The sequence below is a fragment of the Chrysemys picta genome, chromosome 2 (genome assembly GCF_011386835.1).
Source record: "Chrysemys picta bellii isolate R12L10 chromosome 2, ASM1138683v2, whole genome shotgun sequence".
Taxonomy (NCBI): Eukaryota; Metazoa; Chordata; order Testudines; family Emydidae; genus Chrysemys; species Chrysemys picta.
Genome location: NC_088792.1, coordinates 83,798,505 through 83,821,931, shown reverse-complemented (window position 1 = coordinate 83,821,931; position 23,427 = coordinate 83,798,505). Strand labels below are relative to the sequence as shown.

Below are 23,427 nucleotides of genomic sequence, written 5' to 3'. Positions count from 1 at the left end.
GCTTATGTACCACATAGTGCAGAAAAGAGAGAGAAAATGAGGGACATTTGGATGAAGAAACAATGGTCTGCTTTAGAGAATTGCACCATTTTAAGGTTAAACAGTATTTCTGAGGTCCAAATGCTTTGTATTAACGAGGTTTATTGTAAACAAAGTTTGAAAGTTTTGTACGGTAACAAGTTTATACTTAAAGCTCTCTTTAAAAAAAAAAAAGAGAACGTCGTTAAAATTCAGCTGCTGGATGGTCCCTCAAGGTATGTCTACATTGCAGCTGGGAGCGAGTCTTTCAGGGTGGGTAGACAGACTTGCACTAATGGGGCTGAAACTAGTGGGCTAAAAATAACACTATGGGCATTCTGTCTGGGGCAGAAGCTCGGGTTCTCAAGCCCGCCCAGCTCTCTAGATTTCAGAGCCTGAGCTCCAGCCTGAGCTGGAATGTCCACATTGCTGTTTTTAGCCCAGTAACTCAAGCCCCAGTAGCATGAGTCCATCTACCTGGGCTGGGAAGCTCGTTCCCACCTGCAGTGTAGACATTTTGTTAAGGACCAGGGCCAGCAGTCAGAGTTCTGAACAGCCCTGAGACTGCTGGCTCCATTCAGCCCTGGGATTGAAGCTCTACAGACAGTTTCCAGTCCCCAAATCCTCATGGAACAGGATACAATTGGGGATTGAGGCTAGAGTTACTGTATTATAATAAAGTGTTCTGTTTTGTGCACAGGCTGTCCAGGGTCTGCTGTTGATTTTTGCCTTGCTTTAGCTTTTGGGAGGGCTTTAAGCCCTGGATTCTTTTGGGGGCGTTTTGTCCAGGGACTTCTATCCCCAGTGTTTTTTGTACCAGTTTAAAGCGGGTTTTTGTGGCTTTTTCAAAACACACCGGCTTCAGGGACACGAAACTGTTGTTTTCCCCCTCGCTGGTCTTCATTGTCTTACTGGTTTTTGCAATTCCCTGCAGTTTTGTTCGGCTTGCTTCTCTTTTCTCACAGTTGGCTGGGGTTGGGTAAGATACAGATATGGCTGCAGGCTTCTTGGCTGCATGGAGTCTGTTCGAGTGCAATGACCTTGGACTGGAGCAGCGTCTTATCTTCGGACTGAGCTGAGCCGTTGAGTTAACTCATTCTCTTCTCCCTCCCTCTTCGGCCTCTTGCAACTTGCAAAAAAACCTTTCGCTCCACATTCACACCTTTAACCCTTCCCAAAATACCTTGCAATGCCTGCACCGGCGTTAGCAACATACAATGTTAATCTGCCTCCCCAGGAAACCCCCTGAGGAAGGGGGCAATTGGGTTGTAACACTCTCTCCACTGTCTAATAGAGCTAATTTTGACTCCATTAGAAGTCTTATTACATGCTGCAGAGCTGAAATCACTGATACCTAGGTCTAAGCATTAGAGCTAGTTTGGGCTAGTGGTTCTGAGTGCACCAGCACTGAGGCTCTCCTACTAACAGCTGAAATCACTGAGCGCTGTGTCGGTGGGAGGGGGAGGGGCGGCTGAAGACATATGGGTGAGCGGCCAGCAGGACGGCTGGTGGAGAGGCATGGCTGATGGTGAAGACTGCAGCAGAACCCCACAGAGAGGCGTGGCAATCAACTGTTGACCCAAGCAGCAGAGCATGTTAGGTGCCCCCATACCTCCCCCCTTCCACCCAGACTGGGAGGTAAACTCTGCAGATGAACTTCTGAACTCTGGGGCTGCACTGACCAAGGACAGAAACTGTGGGTTGGGTGACTTTTGGGTTGCTGGACTCAAGAACCAAAGGGAAAGGACACAGCCCAATCTTCTGGGGGGGTGGGTCTTCTGGTTCATGGTTTGTGTTTATGAACCCTAGTTGTGGTGTTTTCCCAATTGAATGCTGAGTTGTTTACCTCCTGTTATTAAAGATTTTTGCTACATCTAGACTCTGTGCTTGTGAGAGGGGAAGTATTGCCTCTTTGAGGCACCTAGGGGTGTTTGTGTAATTTTCCCAGGTCACTGAGTGGGGGCTCAAGCCGGTTTTGCATTGTATTGTTGAAAGGGAACCTCTACGTACTGAACTCGACCCTTGTTGCTGTCAACTCTCCCGTGCAGAAGGGTTACATTAGGGAAAAGTAAAATTTCTATAAGTTTAAAACTAATCAGCAACTACCACAGAGACACATCCCTTCTCGTCACATCCTGAGACTCATGGTTCCACTTTGTGTTCTAGGTTCTGCCCTGTGCTGGTTCACCACACAGCCATTCAGGCTCACTCTCAGCATCCCTCCGACACCAGGCGTCCTTTTCTCTATGTCACACTGTAAAGGGTTGTGGAGCTACAGGAAAACTGGGCTAATCATGTCTTATACATTCGGATACAGTTAGCAGTTGTGGATCAGCACTAGTGGCTATTTTAATCAGTTTTCACTTTTGTGGTGAGCCTGGCCAACCTCTCAAAATAGTACTGTGGGCAAGCAGTCCTTCAAAACAGGAGAAACCCTGACAAGTCAGGGAGGAAAAAATCCTCTTCAGGGTTTACTCAGACTCAGTCCCAAAACTCTCCCTCTATTGAGATGAGGCAAGTGGATTTTGAGCCTTTGAGTTAAACAGAAAGGCTCAATGGTTCAGGAGGATCCTCTACTGGCAGCTGGATTCCACTGTGTGGCTTTTTGGCTGCTAGAAGTGGTTGGAGAGCCAACAACTGATCACCTCTTCCTGGTTTTCTGGGAGGCTAATGGGCTCTAGTTCTGGTCCCTGATCATTAACCCTTTCCTCCCAGCCCCAAACCCTAGGCTTGTTGGCCCAGGCCCTGGACAGGCAGTATACCCTGTCAGGCAGCTAGGTGTGCTTCCATATGATCCTGAGTGTCTAGAGAATCTGAGGGACTCTTTGGAGACCACCACTAGGGACTTTTCTGGTTCATATGCTTTAATGCTCAATCATGAGAAATCTCTGGCACCTGGATCTTGACTCTCTAAATGGTATGAGTGACTTGTAGTCTGTCCTTGACATCATCAAGAACCTGCAAATGTCTTGTGGCCTCATTAGAGAGCAAGATGGATAAGGTAATATCTTTTATTGGACCAACTTCAGTTGGTGAAAGAGACCCCTTTCAAGCTTATTGTAACAGTGCGTGACTCACCCCTGCGGCACCTCCTGCTGGTCCAGTATGGGAATTAGCTCTCCAGCCTTGGAGTGCCCTCTGCAGGCCAGTGTCCCACATCTCACTGGCCCCCATGTCCCTCCCAGACCCCGGTGCCCCTTTCTCGTGGGGGCTGCCCCTTGGCAGTACCCCCACAGTCTCTGGGTCTCCCCTCCCAGGGGAACCCCCACCCACTATCCCCACCTCGCCTCAGTATAAGGCTACTGCCAGTCACCATCTAGCCCCTGTTCACTGGGGCAGTCTGCAGTGTGCAAGTCACTCATCACAGGCAAGGACGGGGTGTTGGACCTGCTACCTCCACCTATCCTTGGGCTGCCCCCTGCAACCCGAGTACCTATTTGGCCTTGCAGAAGGCCAGCAGCCTGGGGAGTTGCCAAGCAGGAGCTCCCCAGCTCCTCTCGCCTTTCCCCAGCCCTGCTCCACCTCAGGTACCCTGGTACACTCCCCAGCAGCCAGGCCCATCTCCCTCCACAGTTAGAGGAGACTCTCTCTCTCAGCCTCTGGCTCACAGCCCTTTTATAAGGGCTAGCTGAGGTCTGTTTGGGGCATGGCCGCAGCTGTGCCTACTTCCCCAATCAGCCTAGGAGCTGCTTGCCCCCAGCCACGGCCCTCTCCTGGGCTGTTTTAAACCCTTCAGGGGAGGAGCGGGTGACCACCCCGCTACACTTATACAGAGTCCTTCTTCAGACCTTGTGGGCCTCATGTACATCTATACACTTGCCACATTCTAACTACTTAGGCATACTTGGTCTTAGTGTCTGAAAGCTGTCTGGGACAATGTGGCTTTGGCTTCCAATCATTTCTGCTACCAGGAGTAGCGCCCCATTGCGACGATAGCGGTTGGCACTGCTTTTGACTTGGAAGCATAAGACACCAGTACTGGTGATGTGATGAATACCTTCTTTAGATCCTCAAAAAGCACAATCTTGTGGTTTCTTAGCCCCTCACAAACTAGTCTGAAGATGTTCATAAAGAACTTGGCTTTTTGAGGATAAGTTGGGTATGAATTTGTTCCAAAACTCCATCATACTGAAGAATTGCATTTTCTGATACTACTGTAGGGATTGAGTATTGCTGGATCTGCTCTCGCTCCTCTTCATAAATCACATGCTCTAAGAAATATAGTTGGGTTTCTTTTAACCTACATTTCGCTTTAATTTTAGTCCAGTATCCTCAAGTGCCTTCGAAATCGAGCTGGCAGAAAATGATGTGTTAGGAGAAATGTCAACATCTCAGCCAGTGAAATTTAATTGATACCAGCAATTCTGTAATAACATCAAATCTAATGATAAGGTGTATTGCAAAATTCTTTGACACGCTTTCTTGTGTCATGGGCATTTCAAAATCATGAAGTGGCCTTTGAGCCTCCTCTTGTTTTGTTCTAAGGTGAATTTTATGCTTGTGGAAAACGTTGGAAGGGTATTGGCAATTCTAGATGTCTGAGTGCAGTGAGGGCAAAATCTTTTCAGCTCTTTTAGGATCTTCCTAGCTCCTGCACTTGTCAGCTACGATCAGCAATAGCATTAAACAAAGAAGCAAAAAACAATTAAAAAAAATCCTACTTGCCTATAACATTAAGACTCAAGTTGTGCGGTTAATGAGGAGGCACAGTGCTGCTGACAGCTCTGCTGAATGTGCACGTCTGGGAGGGTGCAGCATATTTCCCATTGCATGTCCTGTCCATTCTGGTGGTCAGTGCAAGGGAGGGGGAAAGGCTGCTTGTATTCTCCCTTTTTGCAGTCAGACCAGGGACAGAAACATTTTTATAAAGGGAACAAAGAAAAGTGTGTGTGTGTGTGTGTGTGTGAATCCATTGGAGATCCCAGCCAGATGCTAAGCTATAGCTAAGCAGGAGGTGGGGGATTGCCTCAACCCCTCCTAAACGCCCCAGTCCTGGGGCTGCCTGGCTACGAGGCTGGTTCCTGGAGTGAATTAGAGTCTCGGGGCCTGTGTGGAGCTGTATTCTGCATGTAATCCCCTGCACAAGCAGCTGGGAAGGGGTTGGCATGGGAGTTGCTATGGCTAATGGCAGCACCACCCCACTTGAGGGTCACCCTATGCAGGGGGAATCTTCATGTGGCGGGTTAGGCTGGCTCTGAGGCTGATTTGTAACTGGAGGCTCTGGCTCTATTTCTCTAAGTCAAGATTTTCAAACATGACTAGTGTGGGGGGAGGGATTTGGTGGGGGAGGGGGAAAATGCCAATCTGACACATCTGTAAAGGGGCATGACTTCAGCAAGTGCTGTGCGCCTTCTTTCTGAAAATTCAGCCCCTTGCTTTTGGACATGACAGAACGGAAGCACCCAAACCCATTTGTGACACAGTGCTGCACAACACAGCACTCTGACCACTGCAACTCCAGTTAGCTGCCCTGGAGCACACCTGAATATGGGAATTGTGCCCAGTTGATAGACTAGGATGGGCTGGAGAGAGTTAAAAGGCTAATTAACTCATTAGCACAGAGGGTACAAAAGGCATAAGAACGGCCATACTGGGTCAGACCAAAGGTCTATCTAGCCCAGTACCCTGTCTTCTGACAGTGGCCAATGCCAGGTGCCCCAGAGGGAATGAACAGAAGAGGTAATCATCAAGTGAGCCATCCCCTGTCACCCATTCCCAGCTTCTGGCAAACAGAGGCTAGGGACACCATCCCTGCCCACCCTGGCTAATAGCCATTGATGGACCTATCCTTCATGAATTTATCTAGTTCGTTTTTTTAACCCTGTTATATTCTTGGCCTTCACAGCATCCTCTGGCAAAGAATTCCACAGGTTCACTGTGTGTTGTGTGAAGAAATACTTCCTTTTGTTTTAAACCTGCTGCCTATTAATTTCATTTGGTGACCCCTGGTTCTTGTGTTATGAGAAGGAGTAAATAGCACTTCCTTATTTACTTTCTCCACACCAGTCATGATTTTATAGACCTATCATATCCCTCCCTTGGACGTCTCTTTTCCAAGCTGAAAAGTCCCAATTTTATTAATCTCCCCTCATACAGAAGCTGTTTCATACCACTTATCATTTTTGTTTCCCTTTTCTGAATCTTTTCCAGTGCCATTATATCTTTATGAGATGGGGTGACCACATCTGCATGCAGTATTCAAGATGTGGGTGTACCATGGTTTTATATAGAGGCAATATGATATTTTCTGTCTTATTATTTATCCCTTTCTTAATGATTCCCAACATTGTTAGCTTTTTTTGACTGACGCTGCACACTAAGTGGATGTTTTCAGAGAGCTATCCAAATGACTCCAAGATCTTTCTTGAGTGGTAACAGCTAATTTAGACCCCATCATTTTATATGTATACTTGGGATTATGTTTTCCAATGTGCATTACTTTGCATTTATCAACACTGAATTTCATCTGCCGTTCTGTTGCTCAATCACCCAATTTTGTGAGATCCCTTTGTAACTCTTCGGAGTCTGCTTTGGACGTTACTATCTTGAATGGTTTTGTATCATCTGCAAATTTGCCACCTCACTGTTTACCCCTTTTTCCAGATCATTTATGAATATGTTGAATAATACTGGTCTCAGTACAGACCCCTGGGGGACACCACTATTTACCCCTTTTCATTCTGAAAACTGACCATTTATTCCTACCCTTTGTTTCCCATCTTTTAACCAGTTACTGATCCATGAGGCTTACTTTGCTTAAGAGCCTGGGGGAGAGAACCTGTCAAAGGCTTTCTGAAAATCTAAGTACACTATATTCACTGGATCCCCTTGGTCCACATGCTTGTTGACCCCCCTCAAAGAATTCTAGTAGATTGGTGAGACATGATTTCCCTCGTAAAAAACATGTTGACTCTTCCCCAACAAGTTATGTTCAGCTATGTGTCTGACAATTCTGTTCTTTCCTCTAGTTTCAATCAGTTTGCCCGGTACTGACATCGGGCTTATTGGCCTGTAATTGCCGGGATCACCTCTAGAGCCCTTTTTAAAAATTGCTATCCTCTAGTCATTTGGTACAGAAGCTGATTTAAATGATAAGTTACAAACCACAGTTAGTAGTTCCGCAATTTCACATTTGAGTTCCTTCAGAATTCTTGGGTGAATATCATCAGGCCCTGGAGACTTATTACTGTTTAGTTTATCAATTTGTTCCAAAACCTCCTCTAATGACACCTCAATTTGGGCCAGTTCCTGAGATTTGTCACCCAAAAGAATGGCTCAGGTTTGGGAATTTCCCTCACAATGTTCCCTCTAATTTTTTACATCCATGTGCAGAATTAATTTTGTTATGTGCACCAATATAGAGGTGATGTGAGGCGGGTGTGGGGTTGAGGGGTTCGGAGTGTGGGAGGGGGCTCAGGGCTGGGGCAGAGGGTTGGGTGTGTGTGGGGGGGAGGGCTCTGGCTGGGGGTGGGGCTGGGGATGAGGGTTTGGGGTTCAGGCTGCCCCAGGGCTGTATTGGGGAGAGAGGACTCCCCCCAGCCCTCTCTCACCGCAGCAGCCCAGAGCTGGGGGAGAACACCTCTCCCTGCTGGGTCAGCTCCGGGGCTGGGACCGGGGAGAGGCGCCTCTCCCCAGCTGCGGCAGTTCCTCTCCCCACCTACGCAGCCCTTGATAGCGTGCTGCATGGCCATACAGCTTAGTGGGAACTTAGCTCCTTCACATCCTTAGCCGTGAAGACTGATGCAAAGAATTCATTTAGATTCTCTACAATGGCCTTATCATCCTTGAGTGCTCCTTTGGCATTTTTATTGTCCAGTGGCCCCACTGGTTGTTTAGAAGACTTCCTGCTTCTGATGTACTTTTTTTTTTTTTGCTATTATTTTTCAAGTCTTTGGCTAGCTGTTCTTCAAATGCTTTTTTGGGCCTTCCTAATTATATTTTTACACTTCACTTGCTGGAGTTTATGCTCCTTTCTATTTTTGTCACTAGGATTTAACTTCCACTTTTTAAAGGATGCCTTTTTGTCTCTCTCTGCTTTTTTACTTTGTTATTTCCCCAGGGTGGCACTTTTTGGTTCTCTTACTATGTGTTTTAATTTGGGGTATACATTTAAGTTGAGTCTCTATTATGGTGTCTAAAAAGTTTCCATGCAACTTGCAGGGATTTCACTTTTGGCGCTGTACCTTTTAATTTCTGTTTAACTAACTTCCTCATTTTTGTGTAGTTCCCCTTTCTGAAATTAAATGATTCCATGGTGGGCTGCTGTGATGTTTCCCCCACCACAGAGATATTAAATTTTAATTATATTATGGTCACTATTACCAAGCGGTTCAGCTATATTCACCTCTTGGACCAGATCCTATGCTCCACTTAGAACTAAATCAAGAATTGCACCTCCTTTTGTGGGTTCCAGGACCAGCTGCTCCAAGAAGCAGTCATTTAAGGTGTCAAGAATTTCATTTGGTGACCCCTGGTTCTTGCGTTATGCATCCCGTCCTGAGGTGACATGTAGCCAGTCAATATGGGGAGAGTTGAAATCCCCCATTATTACTGAGTTTTTTATTTTTATAGCCTCTCTAATCTCCCTGAGCATTTCAGTCACTATCACCATCCTGGTCAGGTGGCCAGTAGTATATCCCTACTGCTATATTCCTATTATTGAAGCATGGAATTGCTCTCCATAGAGATTCTATGATATAGTTTGGTTCATTTAAGATTTTTACTTCATTTGATTCTATGCTTTCTTTCCCATATAGTGCCACTCCCCCTCTAGCTGGACCTTTTCTGTCCTTCAGATATATTTTGTACCCTGTATTACTGTGTCCCATTGATTATCCTCATTCCACCAGCTTTCTGTGATGCCTATTATATCAACTATATAACTGGGTGGGGAAGGGGTGGGGCGGGGGTGGGAAGAGGTAGGGTGGGGATGGGGTCTGGGAGGAGTGGGGGCAGGGCCTAGGCAGAGCCAGGGGGGAGCTCCTCTCCTATGTCCTGGGCCCTGCACCTGCCTAGGAACAGCCCTGGTCCTTAGTTTAAAAACTGCTCTACAGGAAGAAAGCACAAAAGGGGAGGAAAAGAGTGGGAGGTGTTTCTTGCTTGTGTGAGTGCCTCAGGAGCTGTGCAGTCTATAAAAGTGGTGGAAAGTAACACTATAAATACATCACATGAGGTGTTCTACTAGAAAAAGGTCACTGAGCTCTTTGCAACTTGAAAAGAGACAGGAGTGGGATTCCACTCTGTCACACCTCTTTTCTCTCCTGAAAATCTTGGCTCCATGTCCAAGGAAAGGACTCTTTCTGTGAACACTGGAGAGGGGGCATTTCACAAAAAAGAGGCCGATGTGGGGCCAATCATCTTTTGTTCCCTTTCCCTCCACTGCTCAAAGGGGTCAGCAATCCTTCACAACTGGTATGTTTGCATTTTCATTGTCTGTTAATGAAACACCTCTCTTTTCTTAAAGGCCCGTATGCTCCTTACTGTAGCTAAATCTGAAACAAAGACAGTCAGACTCTGAGCACCAAGTGAAGCACAGAAATATCAAGAAACAGAAACGGAAATGTACAAAAATGAAAAGCGGAGAGAAGAGAAATATAAATGTATCCTGAGAGGTGCAACGGCCAACCAAGTTAATGCTGGCTGTTCCAGGAAGAATTAAAACAACAAAGCAGGAAAAATGTTTTGGAAAAACACTTGGGGAGGCCTAGAGAAATTTCTAAAGCTAAGAGGGTAGAGGGCAACATTTCTGCCCTGATCGGTTCAGCTCGTTGTATGAGCTACTGGAACTATTTCTTTTAATGTACCAGATAGAAATGACTTTTTTCTTTTGGAGCTGACAGTTTGAATTCCTTTTCATATGCTAAATGTATCTGGCTGGTGGCTGCAGTATCTCTATGAGAATGTGATCTACTGGTTATCATAGAGGGCTGGAAATTCAGAGTTCTGAGTTTAAGTCCCACCTCTGCCATTGACCACTGCTAAAAGTGCATATGAACAAGAGAATGCAGTATATTTTTCTGCATGTCTTGTCAACTCTGGTGGTCGGTGCAATGTATCATTGTTCCCATAACAGAGATTCCTAGAATTCTTTTTTTAGGTAAGTGCATAGCTTTTAAAGGAAGGTACTTTTTAAAGTGATAACAGCAAACTTGTTTGCCAATCTGAAGCTGCCCAATTTCAAATTGATGGTATAAAGAAAAATGTGCTGCAACGAGAACATTGTCACTCTCTACACCCAGGGAAGATATAAATATGAGAGAGACTCTTATCAAATACCTCTGTTGTTCAGAAGAAAGATCTCTGAGCGATGAGAGAAAAGACTGGCCATTTAAATCTCACCTATAAGTGCTGTTTTAAATTCCTATGCAATTCACTACCCTTATTTTTGAGTAAGGCTATGAACACTTATCTAGAAAATAGTTACAGAACATCTTCTAGTCAACCTCCACCACACCTATTTTTGGAAGAAAGAGCTTATTACAAGGTCACTGTAGGCCCAGAACCCAGCTTTCTACTGTGACAAAGCCTTGTCTTAGCCACTGCACCACACTGCCTATCATTGTGACTAAGCCTGTTTTGTTTATCTCTAACAATTGCAAACCACATCCCTCTCCCAGAGCCAGAGAGAGAAACCCAGATACTGGATCCCCAGTACTGTACAGCCGATTAATAAATACTTGTGTTACCCTCCGGGGAAGTGTTTCCAGAACAGCTGGTCAGAAAATGTATTGATTTTTTTTCACCCATAAGAAAACTTTCACAAAAGTGAAGAAAAATTAATTTTTATCACAACTTTTCACAGAAAACTTCAAGTTTTTGAAGAAAAATTTGAAACCATAATAGTTTGTTCAAAACCTAAAATGTTTGATTCTGAAATGCTGCTATGGTGCCTCATAGGTGGTGTAGTTCGGCTGCCTCTTTAGCTTGGAATCTCGATTTGGACCACATCTTTTATGAAATACCACAGTCTCGCTTCTTAGTGAGGGAGGCCATACATCATGGGAGTCGTATGATTGTGGTGTATCATGAGAGATGTAGTCCAGCTGAGGAGCATATACAGTATATATTTCCAACTTTAACTCTGACTAAACATGGAGAATAGAGTGGAAAATACAAATATGTAAATGGAGTGCTTCACAATTTGTAACTACATAAAGTCTTTGGAGAAATGGAAGTACTGTAAATAAATCACAGTATATTTCTGCTCTTTGTAGAGACATGAGAAATAACAACAAGAAGACAGAATTAAAGTTAGAAATATATTTCAGGTCATTAATTGGTAACATTACAGTAATTGTAATGATATTTTAAAAATGGAAAGTAGAGTTGCTGAAAAAGATTGGAATATTTCTTGACAGTCTTATTTGACAATTCCTCACCTGTATATTTTCTAGATTTTAAGACATTTTGTTGCTGTTTAAAAATTTGCTTACAGCAACCTTAAATGAACATAAATGTAATTTTATTTCCATGAATCACTATTGGGGTTTTGAGAAAAGACTTGCCTAGAAGGGAATTTGAGAGGTCTTATTTTGATGAAAGATTCCAGTGCATCGTACATCAATTTAGTTTGTCTTCAGGAATGATCATAACATATATTGCCAGGGTGTGGGGGGACATACAGGAGTCATAAGGTCTAATCCAGGGCCCATCAAAGTCATGGAGAAGACTCCCCCTGACTTCAGTGGGTGTTGGATTTGGCCAATAGCACAGTGCAGCAGAGCATTCTACATTTTAGAAAGGTTATGCACCAAACTAACATATAAGAAAAAATTCTGCCCTCAGAGGTTTCCATACAAGAATGTGATTCACTCTTGTCTGTCTTCAGTGTTATGCAGTCATAATGGCATTGAAACTGAGAGTTACATCTGTGTCAAACTGGAGTAACTGAAGGGTGAGTCAGGCCATATACTGAAAACTGTAGCTGATCCGTGTGCACAGCCAGCCAGTGAAATGTGCAATGATTCATTTGACTTCTAAGCTAAATACCTATATATATATATATATATATATATATATATATATATATATATATATATATATATATATATATAAACTATAGTCTCTGAAAATTATACAGTGACTACACTGAATAATTATCATCAAGAAAGAAAGCAGCTAATCAGGAGGGAATGTTTTGCTAGGAAACTTTAAAAGAAGCCATCATACACATTTTAAATAAGTCAGAACTCAATAGATGTCCCCTCCCTCCAGCCCAGTTTCTGTTTTAATGCTTGTCTGCGTAAACCTCCCACAGATTTTTAAACTATGGAAACTGTCAGGAAGCCAGTTATACAAAGATGCCATTTTGCTTTATTCAAGAAAAATACACATTTAATACAGAAAAATACTATGAGGAAGAAGAGACACTGAGCATGTGCAATGCATAGTATTATGGAAATATTTACATTAAGAGTCTTGCGATTCTATGTCCTCTTCATTCACTGCAGGCTTCCATTGTCCACAAAGGTGTCAGATCATGTTGGTGATGGCATGTTCTGCTCATGTGTGGGTTTCTAGATAGGATCTCTGTATGTGGGTAGATGGATTTTTTTCACTCCATGTGTTTGGAGGAATTTCTGCAAGTTTTGAAGAAGTAGAAGTCAAAATCCAGGACCAACTTTCTTCTGTCCCTAAAAAATAAACAGTGGAGGTAGGACACTGGGCTAAGTCAATGCTAGTACGATTTATAGGGCAATCGCTGTATTTAAATGAACGCAGTTAGAATGTATGTCTGGGCAGGGAGCGGGAAAGCTTACAGAACTCTGTCACTATCAGAATAGCCTAATACTTGAGTGGGCAAGGAGTGAGAATGATTGGCTGAATTGCTACTAGAAATGCGACGACTGCAGCTTTGGAACATTTTTTTAAGGTGAGCTTTAAACATCTCGCCAGCAAAAGCATAGATCACGGGGTTCAGGCAGCAGTGGATGAAGGAGATTGATTCGGTCAGCTGCAGGGCCAGCGCAAGCCTTTGGCTCGTCTCACAGTCGTTGATGATTTCCAAGTTCTGCAGAGAGTCTAGAAAAAGCACAATGTTGAAGGGAGCCCAGAAAAAGAAAAAGACGACCACGATGATGAAAATCAGCTTGATGGCTTTGATCTTGTTCCGGTTTTTGCAGCTCTGCAGATTTTTCAGGATGTGGGAGTAGCAGTAAATGAGGATGCTGAGCGGGATCAAAAGGCCCAAGATGTTGACTTCAAACTGAATGAAAAATCGCCAGGTCTCTTGGCCTGGAGGATATTTGGGGACACACTCGCGAGACTGTTCAATATCCACTTCTTGGTTAAACGCCATATTTGGTATGGCAGCCAGACCAGCCGTCGTCCACAGGAGTAAGCTTATCATTATGCCACAAGTGGCTGTCCGAACTCTCATAGCATAGACAGCATGAACGACTGCTATGTACCTGTCTATGCTCATGAGGGTTATAAAGAAAATGCTACTGTAAAAGCCTATGTAATAAATGCCAGCCATCATTTTACACACTGCATTTCCGAAAATCCATTCTTCTGAAGCATAGTGAGCTTGAAATGGGAGGGGGACAACAAAGAGCAGGTCAGAGATTGCAAGGTTGAGCAAGCACACATCGGTCATGGTGGTGACTTTCTTCCTGGTCAAGAGTACACATATGACCAAGGCATTTCCTACTAGGCAGAAGACAAACACCAGGCAGTAAACTATTGGAAGAAACAGTGATTTAAACCTGCTGAAACCATTGCCTTCACTGCAAGGAGAGGTACCTTCATCATACACATAGTTATATTCTGTGGTGTTTGGGAAAGGGCTTGTAAGAGTCATCTTGAAGACCTGTGCACAAAAAAGAGATAATTAATTGATTATGGGTATAGAAGGGTTGCAGAAGACTGCATTTTGCCATTGTTACTCATGCTGAATGAAATCAATGTGTCTGCTTGAGGAATAAGGTACTGATCAGTGTAAAGGCTTGTCGAAACACAATTATACCATTTTAAGTAAACTGGTTAGATAAAGCAGTGCGAACCTCCCCCGCCCTCAGTATTAATGCAGTTATGAGCTTACTCCCATACAAGAAGGAAAATATGCTATATCAGTAGAATATGCACCTTTACACTATCACTGCAACACAGCCCTAGGGGTTAGATCAGAATAACTCTATTGGTTTAAAAAAATGCACCACTAAGTGACACAGTTATACTGGTACAAACATTGTGTGGAAGCCAGCCCTAAGCATAGCAGAATCCAGGTCTCCATGTATTATAATAAAGAGCATTTTTCTGAGAAGATATATAGCCTCATAAAAGTCAGAATTTTGATTGGACAAACCACCTGTTGGCATTATATCTCTACCTAACAATTTTTACCCAAGCTGAGCTGCAGTCTTTTGTCTTAGCTCAGTTTTTTAGTTTTGAAAATCAAAACCAATTTTGGTGGTTTCTCTCTCCGTAATGTATGACGCATTCCAGTGAGTACAATTTAACAATATTATTGCCAGGATTTTCAAAAGTGACTAGTAATTTTTGGTGATCAGTTTTTGGGTACTTCAACTTGAGACAACTTAAAGGTGTTGGATTTGCAGAATGTGCTGTACACCTTCCCTTTAAGGAGGACCTGACACATCAGGAAAAACTATGAAAAGCAATCAATTTAGTAAGAACTTTTTTTCTAATTCGTAAAACATTTGCATTTTTCTTGCCATAATCTTGAAAAACAGATTCTTTGTTGCTTGAAGGTTCATCCAGAACTTTGAAATACGTGGATAAGAAGAGCTAGGCATCATTATTATTTTTGACATAGATCATCCACTTTTGAGTGGGTGGGTGGGGAATATTTAGGAGGGGACTCAGAGGAAGCAGATCTCCATGAGGATTTTCTTACAGAAACCTACACTGTCCTGTTGGGGAAGTGGGGGTTGTCCCTATTAACCTGGCAAATTCCCTCTACCTCTGCACAAGCTCTTTCACCATTGGAATGGGGCTGCACCAAAGTGGGAAGATCTGGTAAGGGAGAGTCCCCTTTGTGCCAGGTCCGGAGGGAGGGGACGGGAAATCAGGACTGTAATTTACTATCTAGTCCCTCTGATGCCGTCATTCCTCAGCCAAATACTAAACCTTTCATGTGGCATCCCATAACAGTCAATCAGCATGTTATGTACAGAGAATCTCTTTCCAAAAAATAAAGATCTATTTTCATGCGAAGATCTTTAGTTAGAAATAATAAAAAATGACAAATGCACTGGTCTTCTATGTTGTCTAATCTTAGTCTCTGCTATAATTCCAACATAATTAACGTATCATTCTATAATTGTTTAATATTTATAAAGCAATAGACTTATGTAGAATAAATATGCCATGTGAAATAATATATACATATAATTCATCTGAATATGATCTCATTTACACCCATATAATCCAAGAGCAATTTTACTGAAATGAATAGGAGATGCAGGTGCTCAGCATCTCTGAAGTTTAGGCTATTGTTATGCTGCTGATACCCTCATCTCATCTTTATGACTTCGAAAATTCACTGTTTTAGATGGAGGATCTCTTCTCCCTTCTCCACCTCAGTTGGCCTAACAATCAAGTAGAAAAAGCATTGCTGTCTAGATGATCTAGAGACAAGTATCTCTCAAGGTGTGCCTCCCCCTTGTCAACTATAGTTAGTTAACTACAGTTAAGGTGACAGTATATTTAATATAGATGGATTTTACCTTTGACTAAGGAGGCAGGACTTGGTTTGGTATCTGTTCTACTGTGTCGTCTTCCTCCCTTGATCACAGATGTGTCCAAATGGTCTTTTCCCTTGGTGGTGGAGACTGATGAGCGTTTGTGATATATAGACTCCCAACAGCTACAGAATAAGTATGGAGGCAAACCTGTTAGTTCCAGAGATAGTATAAGATAGACGAGTAAACAGGAAAAGGTAGACATGAAAGGTTTTATAAATAGTTTCTGTGAGAAGGTATCAACCTCACACTCTTTGAAGTGAATAGGTCTATGCATGTGAGGAGGTGCTCTCCAGTGTGTGCAAGGGTTGCGCAATTGACTCTTGCCTTTAGCAAAAAACCAAGCCACTGTGGCCACCTCCATAATAGAAACTAAGACCCCTTAAAACCTATGCCAGGGACGAGTAGTGCTAATGTACTGCAGATGTAAATTGGTGTAGCTCTGGTGAAGTCAATGGAATTACACTAATTTAGAGCAGCTGAAGACCTGGCATGTAATTTCCAAAAAATATATTTGGTTTCTATCTTGTAACTGATATCAGCCGACATGCTAGATCTAGCCAAGTACTGTTTTTACGCACCTGTCTATTTGTGATGTACAAACTTGTTTCAATGAGAAATGAAAATCACCTACACATCTCTTCAACCACTTTTGAAAACTCAGTTTTATTTAAAGCTGAGAGATTTGCTTATTTGTTTGAGTACATCTTGGTGCATTCAGTCCATGTGGTTTGGGACAAAATACTGGTCTGACTGGAATCAGGATTGGCTTCAAATTATGATTGCTTTATATAGTGCTGTAAAGATGTATGGGACTTTACAAACCAAATAAACACACTCTGTTCATCCAGAGATCTCAAAGGTGGGTAAGTATCGTTCTCTCTATTTTACTGTGAGCACAGAGGTGAAATGTCTTGCCTAAGTGGGCAAGTGAGAGGTAGAGCCAGAAGAAGTAGTATTAATTTGTATGATGGTAACATCCAGAGGCCCCAGAGGAGGTCGCTGGTATGTGCTGCACAAACACATTCCGGAAAACTGTCCCAAATAGCCTACAATCTAAACAGGTAAGATGGACAAAGTGAAAACAGGCACAGAAGTGAAGTGATTTGCTAAAGGTCACACCATATGTCAATGGCAGAGCCAGGAGCAGAAACCCAGTTGCCTATTTCACAGTGCATGGTGCTATCTACTGGGCCATTCTAGTTTCAGTAGGATCCCCTTCCCAAGATCTTATAATCTAACACAGACAACAACCACCATCACCAAAACTAAAAACCAGAACCCACAGGGTACAGATGAGGTAGGCTGGAGGCTGGTAGGAGATAAGAGTAGAAAGAATTAATGGAAGAACTGGGTCTGAAGAAAGAGAGAAAGGGTATTTAAAATAAGACAGAGGAGGTTAGTTGTTTCTAGGTGGCAGTGTGAAATAAGGCATAAAGCTGAAGGTGGGCAAAGAAGATGATAAAGGACTAGTGGAAAGAGGTGATGGGGGTAAGCAGAGGAAATACGAGGGAGAGTGTGAACAAATGAGGGCAGAGGTATAATTTGGGGTGAAATTATGCAGGACTGGAAGATCAGGACAAAAAGCATGTATCAAGGCTCTTTCCCCACTCTGAACTTTAGGATACAGATGTGGGGGCCTGCATGAAAACTTCTAAGCTTAACTACCAGCTTAGATCTGGTCTGCTGCTACCATTCCCAATGGGCTAACTCTCTTCCCTGGGTAGCCTTGAGAGACACTTCCACCAACTCCCTGGTGAGCACTGATCCAAAACCCCTTGGATCTTAAAACAAGGAGGAATTAATCATTCCCCTCCCTTCCCTTTCCCCCCCACCAATTCCTGGTGAGTCCAGATCAATCCCCTTGGATTTTAGAACATGGAAAAATCAATCAGGTTCTTAAAAAGAAGGCTTTTAATTAAAGAAAAAGGTAAAAATTATCTCTGTAAAATCAGGATGGAAAATAATTTTACAGGGTAATCAAACTTAAAGAGCCCAGAGGAACCCCCTCTAGAACTTAGGTTCAAAGTTACAGCAAACAGAGGTAAACACCCTAGCAAAAGGTACATTTACAAGTTGAGAAAACAAAGATAAAAGTAACACGCCTTGCCTGGCTGTACTTACAAGTTTGAAATATGAGAGACTTGTTCAGAAAGATTTGGAGAGCATGGATTGATATCTGGTCCCTCTTAGTCCCAAGAGCGAACAACCCCCAAAACAAAGAGCACAAACAAATGCCTTCCCCCCACCAAGATTTGAAAGTATCTTGTCCCCTTATTGGTCCTTTGGGTCAGGTGTCAGCCAGGTTACCTGAGCTTCTTAACCCTTTACAGGTAAAAGGATTTTGGAGTCTCTGGCCAGGAGGGATTTTATAATATTGTACACAGGAGGGCTGTTACCCTTCCCTTTATAGTTATGACATGCCCCCCAAATCACAGATAGTGTTGGACAGTCGGTTCCACACCGGCTGTGATTTCTTCCTGGAGCTCTAGGAGAAAACAGAGTTAATAAGACACATGCACCTTTAGACATACTACTGATTATATAAAAACTAACAATATGTCCCACATTCCAAGAACAATTGTTAACCAGTTGATTTTGGGAAACTTTCACGGGAGAGTGCATCAGCCACTTTGTTAGAAGCTCCTGAAATGTGTTGTATTTCAAAATCAAAATCTTGGAGAGCTAAACTCCACCAAAGAAGTTTTTTGTTATTCCCATTGGCGGTATGAAGCCACTGTAGTGTCGGAGAATAACAGAGTTCTCACTTTTTGTTTGGGTACAGCAAATCAGATGCTTTATTTTCTCTCTATCAATTGCATAGAGGGAGAGAGCTAAGCAGGTCTCTCAACAGGTAAACAATTACAGCAAGCCTTTATACCTTTTGTTACAGACAATAATGAGCAACAGCTGCATTTTGTTTATACATAGGTCATTCTGATATCTTGTTTTGCTCACTAATGTAGACTCTTAGTCTACATTCCATATTATCTACACATTATCTACACAAGGTCGCAACAACTTCTCACACAGTTCTTTCCCACTTGCCTCACACATTCCTCGCTTCTACAAATTTCGCATTATTAGGGTTACAGTTAGCCTAACTCTTGCTAACGAACTGTCATGCATTGCATCCCCTTCCTGTCAGTTCTTTCTCTGCTTCCACAACCCCCCATTTTGTACTACTAGTACAACAAACATTTTCAAATCTCTATTTGCATTAAGTCTTGGAATTCAGATTCTACATCAGATGCTTCAACCTTAGGGGTTTTGATTGGATGTAATGCAATGCATGATGAGCATGGACATGAAAGGTATTACTATTATTATGTTCTTTATAACAACAATAACATACTCCTAACAACAACACAAGCAATAACATTCCCATAGCGATAATATGATGGGGTTGTTGTACAGTCTTAGTCATAAAACACAATACATCATACTTAGTACATAAGGTGGACACTCTATAAGCTGTATGAAAGGCTTACTTTTCAACTTGATATATATATATATTGAAGCATGTGAATTTGCCCTTGTATTTCAGAGATTTTCTGAACCTCTGGTAACAGTGAAAGCAAATTTTGAAATCGATCAGGTACTAAACTAGTCCAATTAAAGGGTATCTGGAACCTAAGGACTACTTGCAAAATTCTATTTGCAGGCCAGTAAATAATACGATTGCCTGCAGTGGTAATGAGATTAAAATATATGTCTTGCAATGTGGTGGCTTTAACATACACACAGCTATCATTAGCTTGAAAAAGTAAGTGTCCTGTCAGGGTAGTTCCTTGTCCCCTACCTTCCCAGCAAAAGTAGTCATGAAGAGTAACAACTGCTCCTGGCTTCAGTTTACGGATACACTGAAGCTGTGGGGGTTCTAACGTCCATTGACTCCCTAACCCCATCCAAATGTCAGATGTAATCCCAGGAGCACTGACTAAAAATCGATTGGGTATACCAGGAGGTCTAATTTCCCAGATGTCTCGGTGAATTGCCCACATGCATCCTCTCCATGGATCCGGCAGGATTCGGTATGTGGGAGCCCACCCCCCCCCAACCGGTCCAAATGCTTGGAAGGAGCACTGAGAACGTCTGCACTTCCACCCAGAAAGTCTCCAAGTATGTCTCCATGGCCACAGATCAGATGGTACTCCTGATGTGTCTGTAAGGGCAGTGGGCCAAGCCTGATGCTCTAGATCATTCCGAATGGCCATTAGCTGGTCATTCAGGAAATCCTGAATTTCTGAACATGCTAGATCCCATTGCAATGCCTTCCCAGCCTCAGTGATATTCAATACCATCTCTGTCAGCAATTTCTAAGGGCGGAAATAACATGTAACTCACCAACTCCAGCCTGTACCTGGGTTAGTTGTGCTCCAGAAACAAGGCCAATAGCCTTCTCTAGTTGCCCCAATTTCTCATCATGTTCTTGGTTTTTAAAAATATTCCATACTGCTGCTGCACTATTGGCCCCATCCCACAGGGATCCGGTCAAGTCTCTCTTCCTAGAAGAAATAACCCAAGCCCTCTGTTGTGCTAATCTAATGGCAGCCCCCTGTGAGCAATTTGGGTATGTAGAGGTAATTTGGAAACTGGATAAGGGCAATGAAAATTTAACAGTCCCTAGTGTAGTGTTAATCACAGTCGATTGATATCCTAATACATCTCTCTTTGGTGTAGTACTATACCACATCTGTTGGTTGAACACCTTTAGTACTTCCGGGAGGCATTGATATTAATGGCATAAGAAGGGGTGTATTGCAATAAGGTACAGGTCACATTATTAGTCACTGGAATAATTTCTATGCAGGTAAAATTTCCAGTGGCAAAACAAACTCTGGATATTCGTTTAATTGTTCACTAATTGGGTGACCAAATAACAATAAGGGCCTCTCTCATTTAACACAGTGCAAATTTCAGGAACATTCGCTATAGAACCCATCAATTGCAATTACAGATTCTTAGGGTTCACTGGTAGTGATATCATATACTTTTATCTCCACTGATCCATTCAATTGTTCACTTATATGGGATATCCTGAACCTTAAAAATATTTTTTTAAACAATATTTAAATAAATCACTAAAGTGTGAAGGCCTTAGTCATTGGTTTTATCAAATATATGACATTGTCTGTATTTGGATGTGTTACAGGGGTAATAGTGTAATGGAGGAGATGGCAGGGGCAATGGCAACAAGGTGCCTTTGGTACTTATAATTTAAAATCCAGTTAAGGAGGGCAATACATGCTGAAGGACTTATCCAAAACACAGGGCGCAGCCTGTAGAATAAACCCCAAAATCCAATCAATACCACGTTCCCAAGCATGGGTCCCACAAGTTTCTTCCTGCCAGTGTATAATTCTTTGTTTCTTCACCAGGGTCAGTTCTTAATGTCTCTTGTAGTCAGGAATCCCTGGACTTTGTGGTTTCAATGAAGCAAGTGTTCCTTCTTCTCTTTTCCTGAAACAGTGTGGTTTAGCATCATACAGGGGAGAGGTTACTAGCACATCACCCTGTAATGGTTTTGCTTCTTCTAGAAAAATCCAAAGGCACAGTAGGTCTGTCAGTGGACAAGGGAGAGGTTACTAGCACTTCACCTTGTCTTTTTTTTTTTCTTCTTTTTCCTGCTGTCCAAAAGGCACAGCAGTACTAGAAGGAGAAATAGGCTTATCATCAGTCGGAGAGTTCTCCCAAGGTGGAGGGGTCTTTCTACAGTGAGAAGCATGGGTCCAGGCAAGTAGTCCTTGGCTCTTCACAGCCATGTTGGTGGTTAACAGGACTTGGAAAGGGCCTTTCCAGTGTGGAGCCAAAGCAGTCTTTCGATGATGGACTTTACGTAGACTCAGTCTCCTTGTTTCAATGAATGGCAGGGCTGCTAGGGTCTTTGGGTAGCACTTCTTTTATCTGTGAGAAAAGAAACCTAACACATTTCATTAATGCCTGGCAGTGTTTTGCAGATCTCATAGTTGCTTGGGCACATTCAGGCCCCCCTTTTCTTGGCTGTCAGCCAAGTCTTAGCTGTGGGCAGTGTCCTTGGATTGGGCTAGTGTCTTATCTTTGGACTGAGCTTGCTAGCTATTTTTCCAGTTAACTCCTTCTGTTCTTTTTCCTTTTTCCCTTCTTGGCTTCTTTTAACCTACAAAGGAAACTTTCACTTTTCACTCATACACCTTTTCCCAACAATGAACACATACACATTGCCATTATACAGTACATTAGTCTTATTATTCAATGTATGCCATATACACCCTTCCAGTAAATAACTTCTATACAGAGCTTTGGAGCAACAAACCAGGACAAGCACACCCACTTTTGAGGAGTCCACTCGGTACAACCTCTGGTGTCCAATAGCTTTCCTCCCTCCCCAGCCCTCTGGCTAGAAATCTGAGGTAGCCAGAAGGATCCCATAGGCAATATGGGAGTGGGTTAACCTTCCATGTCCTTGCTTCCAAAGACTGTTGGTATGCAAATTTTAACAACAATTTTTCAATTAAAAAAAAATCTGGCCAATGAAGTTTCTTTTTCTTACTTAAGCAAATGTATTAGACTTTAGTATATCACATTTTCCTGATTTATCCAAACACTTTGTATTCCAAGTTGAATAAAATAAGTATCTGCTTTTTTTTATTTAACCCTTTTATTTAATTTTGAAATAGACTGTCTTATGGAAATATTAAACACAACAATTCTGGCCACAAGACAAACACCACAAGACAGGACATTGAACACAAAAATAATTCCTATTGTACCAGTAAATGCATGGTACATTGAATGCTGTTCAGCTGGCATCCGTTTTCTCTGATGATCTGAAAGACAAAAGAACAGAAGTCTACCCCTTCTGGGTAGTCAGTCATTGCTTAAAATATTTCCTTTATATACACATACTCTTGTTGATTTTAAACAAAACAGAGGAATTATCCCATATTTCCTTGTATTTGTTTCATAGGCAGCCCAGGTTTCAGTGGCTTCTACCTTATTAGTTAGAAAATTGCATTAATATAGATGCTTTCTGGCTTGCTTCCAGATCTAAAGCTATCCACAGCTTAAAGATTCTTACTTAAAAAGGGACAAAATTAACTTTCCCAGACTTTTGATTGCCTTTTACTTCTAATTTCTGCTTTCAAACACACAGTGATCTGAAAAAGACAACACAACCTATTTTGGTAGGTTTGCATTTCTTTTACCGCTGCTACAATATACACTGCACATGTTCTGGGGAAAATGCACATCCTATCCACAATTCAATTTCCACAACACTAGCCATATCAATTTCTACACAAGGTGTAACTGTTTCTTTTGTGCTTACAAAATCTCCATGCACCCCTAGTAAAGTGACAGCTTGACCTCTCTCTTTACCAGATCTTTTATCTGCTATTTTGTTACCCAAAACCAAATTCAAATCTTTTATTCTCCTGGCTTTGACTACCCTGCTGCAGCCACAACCTTTGGTCTTTAGTTAAAACATTTTAAATCTTGTAAAGCATTAAGTCACCTTAAGGATTAAATCCTAAATACCATATTAAACAACACTAGTTTCCTGTGTCTGGCAAAAGTAATCTCGGTTTTTGCAATTTTAAACAATACCAATTCATCTCAAACTTATAAAACACAGATCCCACAAAAACCAATAATCTATTTGTCCTGGTGCCTGGTTTTCCAGTACCGGGCGCAAGGGAGTTAAGTAAGTCGGAATGTCAAAAGA

General features: G+C 42.5%; 1 protein-coding gene and 1 long non-coding RNA gene across 2 annotated transcripts; both read right to left on the bottom strand.

The window, feature by feature from the left end:
* Nucleotides 1–12,655: 12,655 nt before the first annotated feature.
* LOC135981945 (C-C chemokine receptor type 8-like) lies at nucleotides 12,656–15,845 on the bottom strand. Its single transcript, XM_065587097.1, has 2 exons — nucleotides 15,708–15,845; nucleotides 12,656–13,828 (listed from the first exon to the last, which is right to left on the bottom strand). Exon 2 carries the CDS (start codon nucleotides 13,817–13,819, stop codon nucleotides 12,773–12,775), a length of 1,047 nt encoding a protein of 348 aa, XP_065443169.1. The 5' UTR covers nucleotides 13,820–13,828; nucleotides 15,708–15,845; the 3' UTR covers nucleotides 12,656–12,772.
* A 5,728-nt stretch (nucleotides 15,846–21,573) lies between these two features.
* Nucleotides 21,574–22,589, bottom strand: LOC135981946 (uncharacterized). The gene is made up of 2 exons (XR_010599165.1): nucleotides 22,475–22,589; nucleotides 21,574–21,861 (listed from the first exon to the last, which is right to left on the bottom strand). It is a non-coding gene; the product is annotated as an uncharacterized LOC135981946 (long non-coding RNA).
* Between the last annotated feature and the right edge of the window lie 838 nt (nucleotides 22,590–23,427).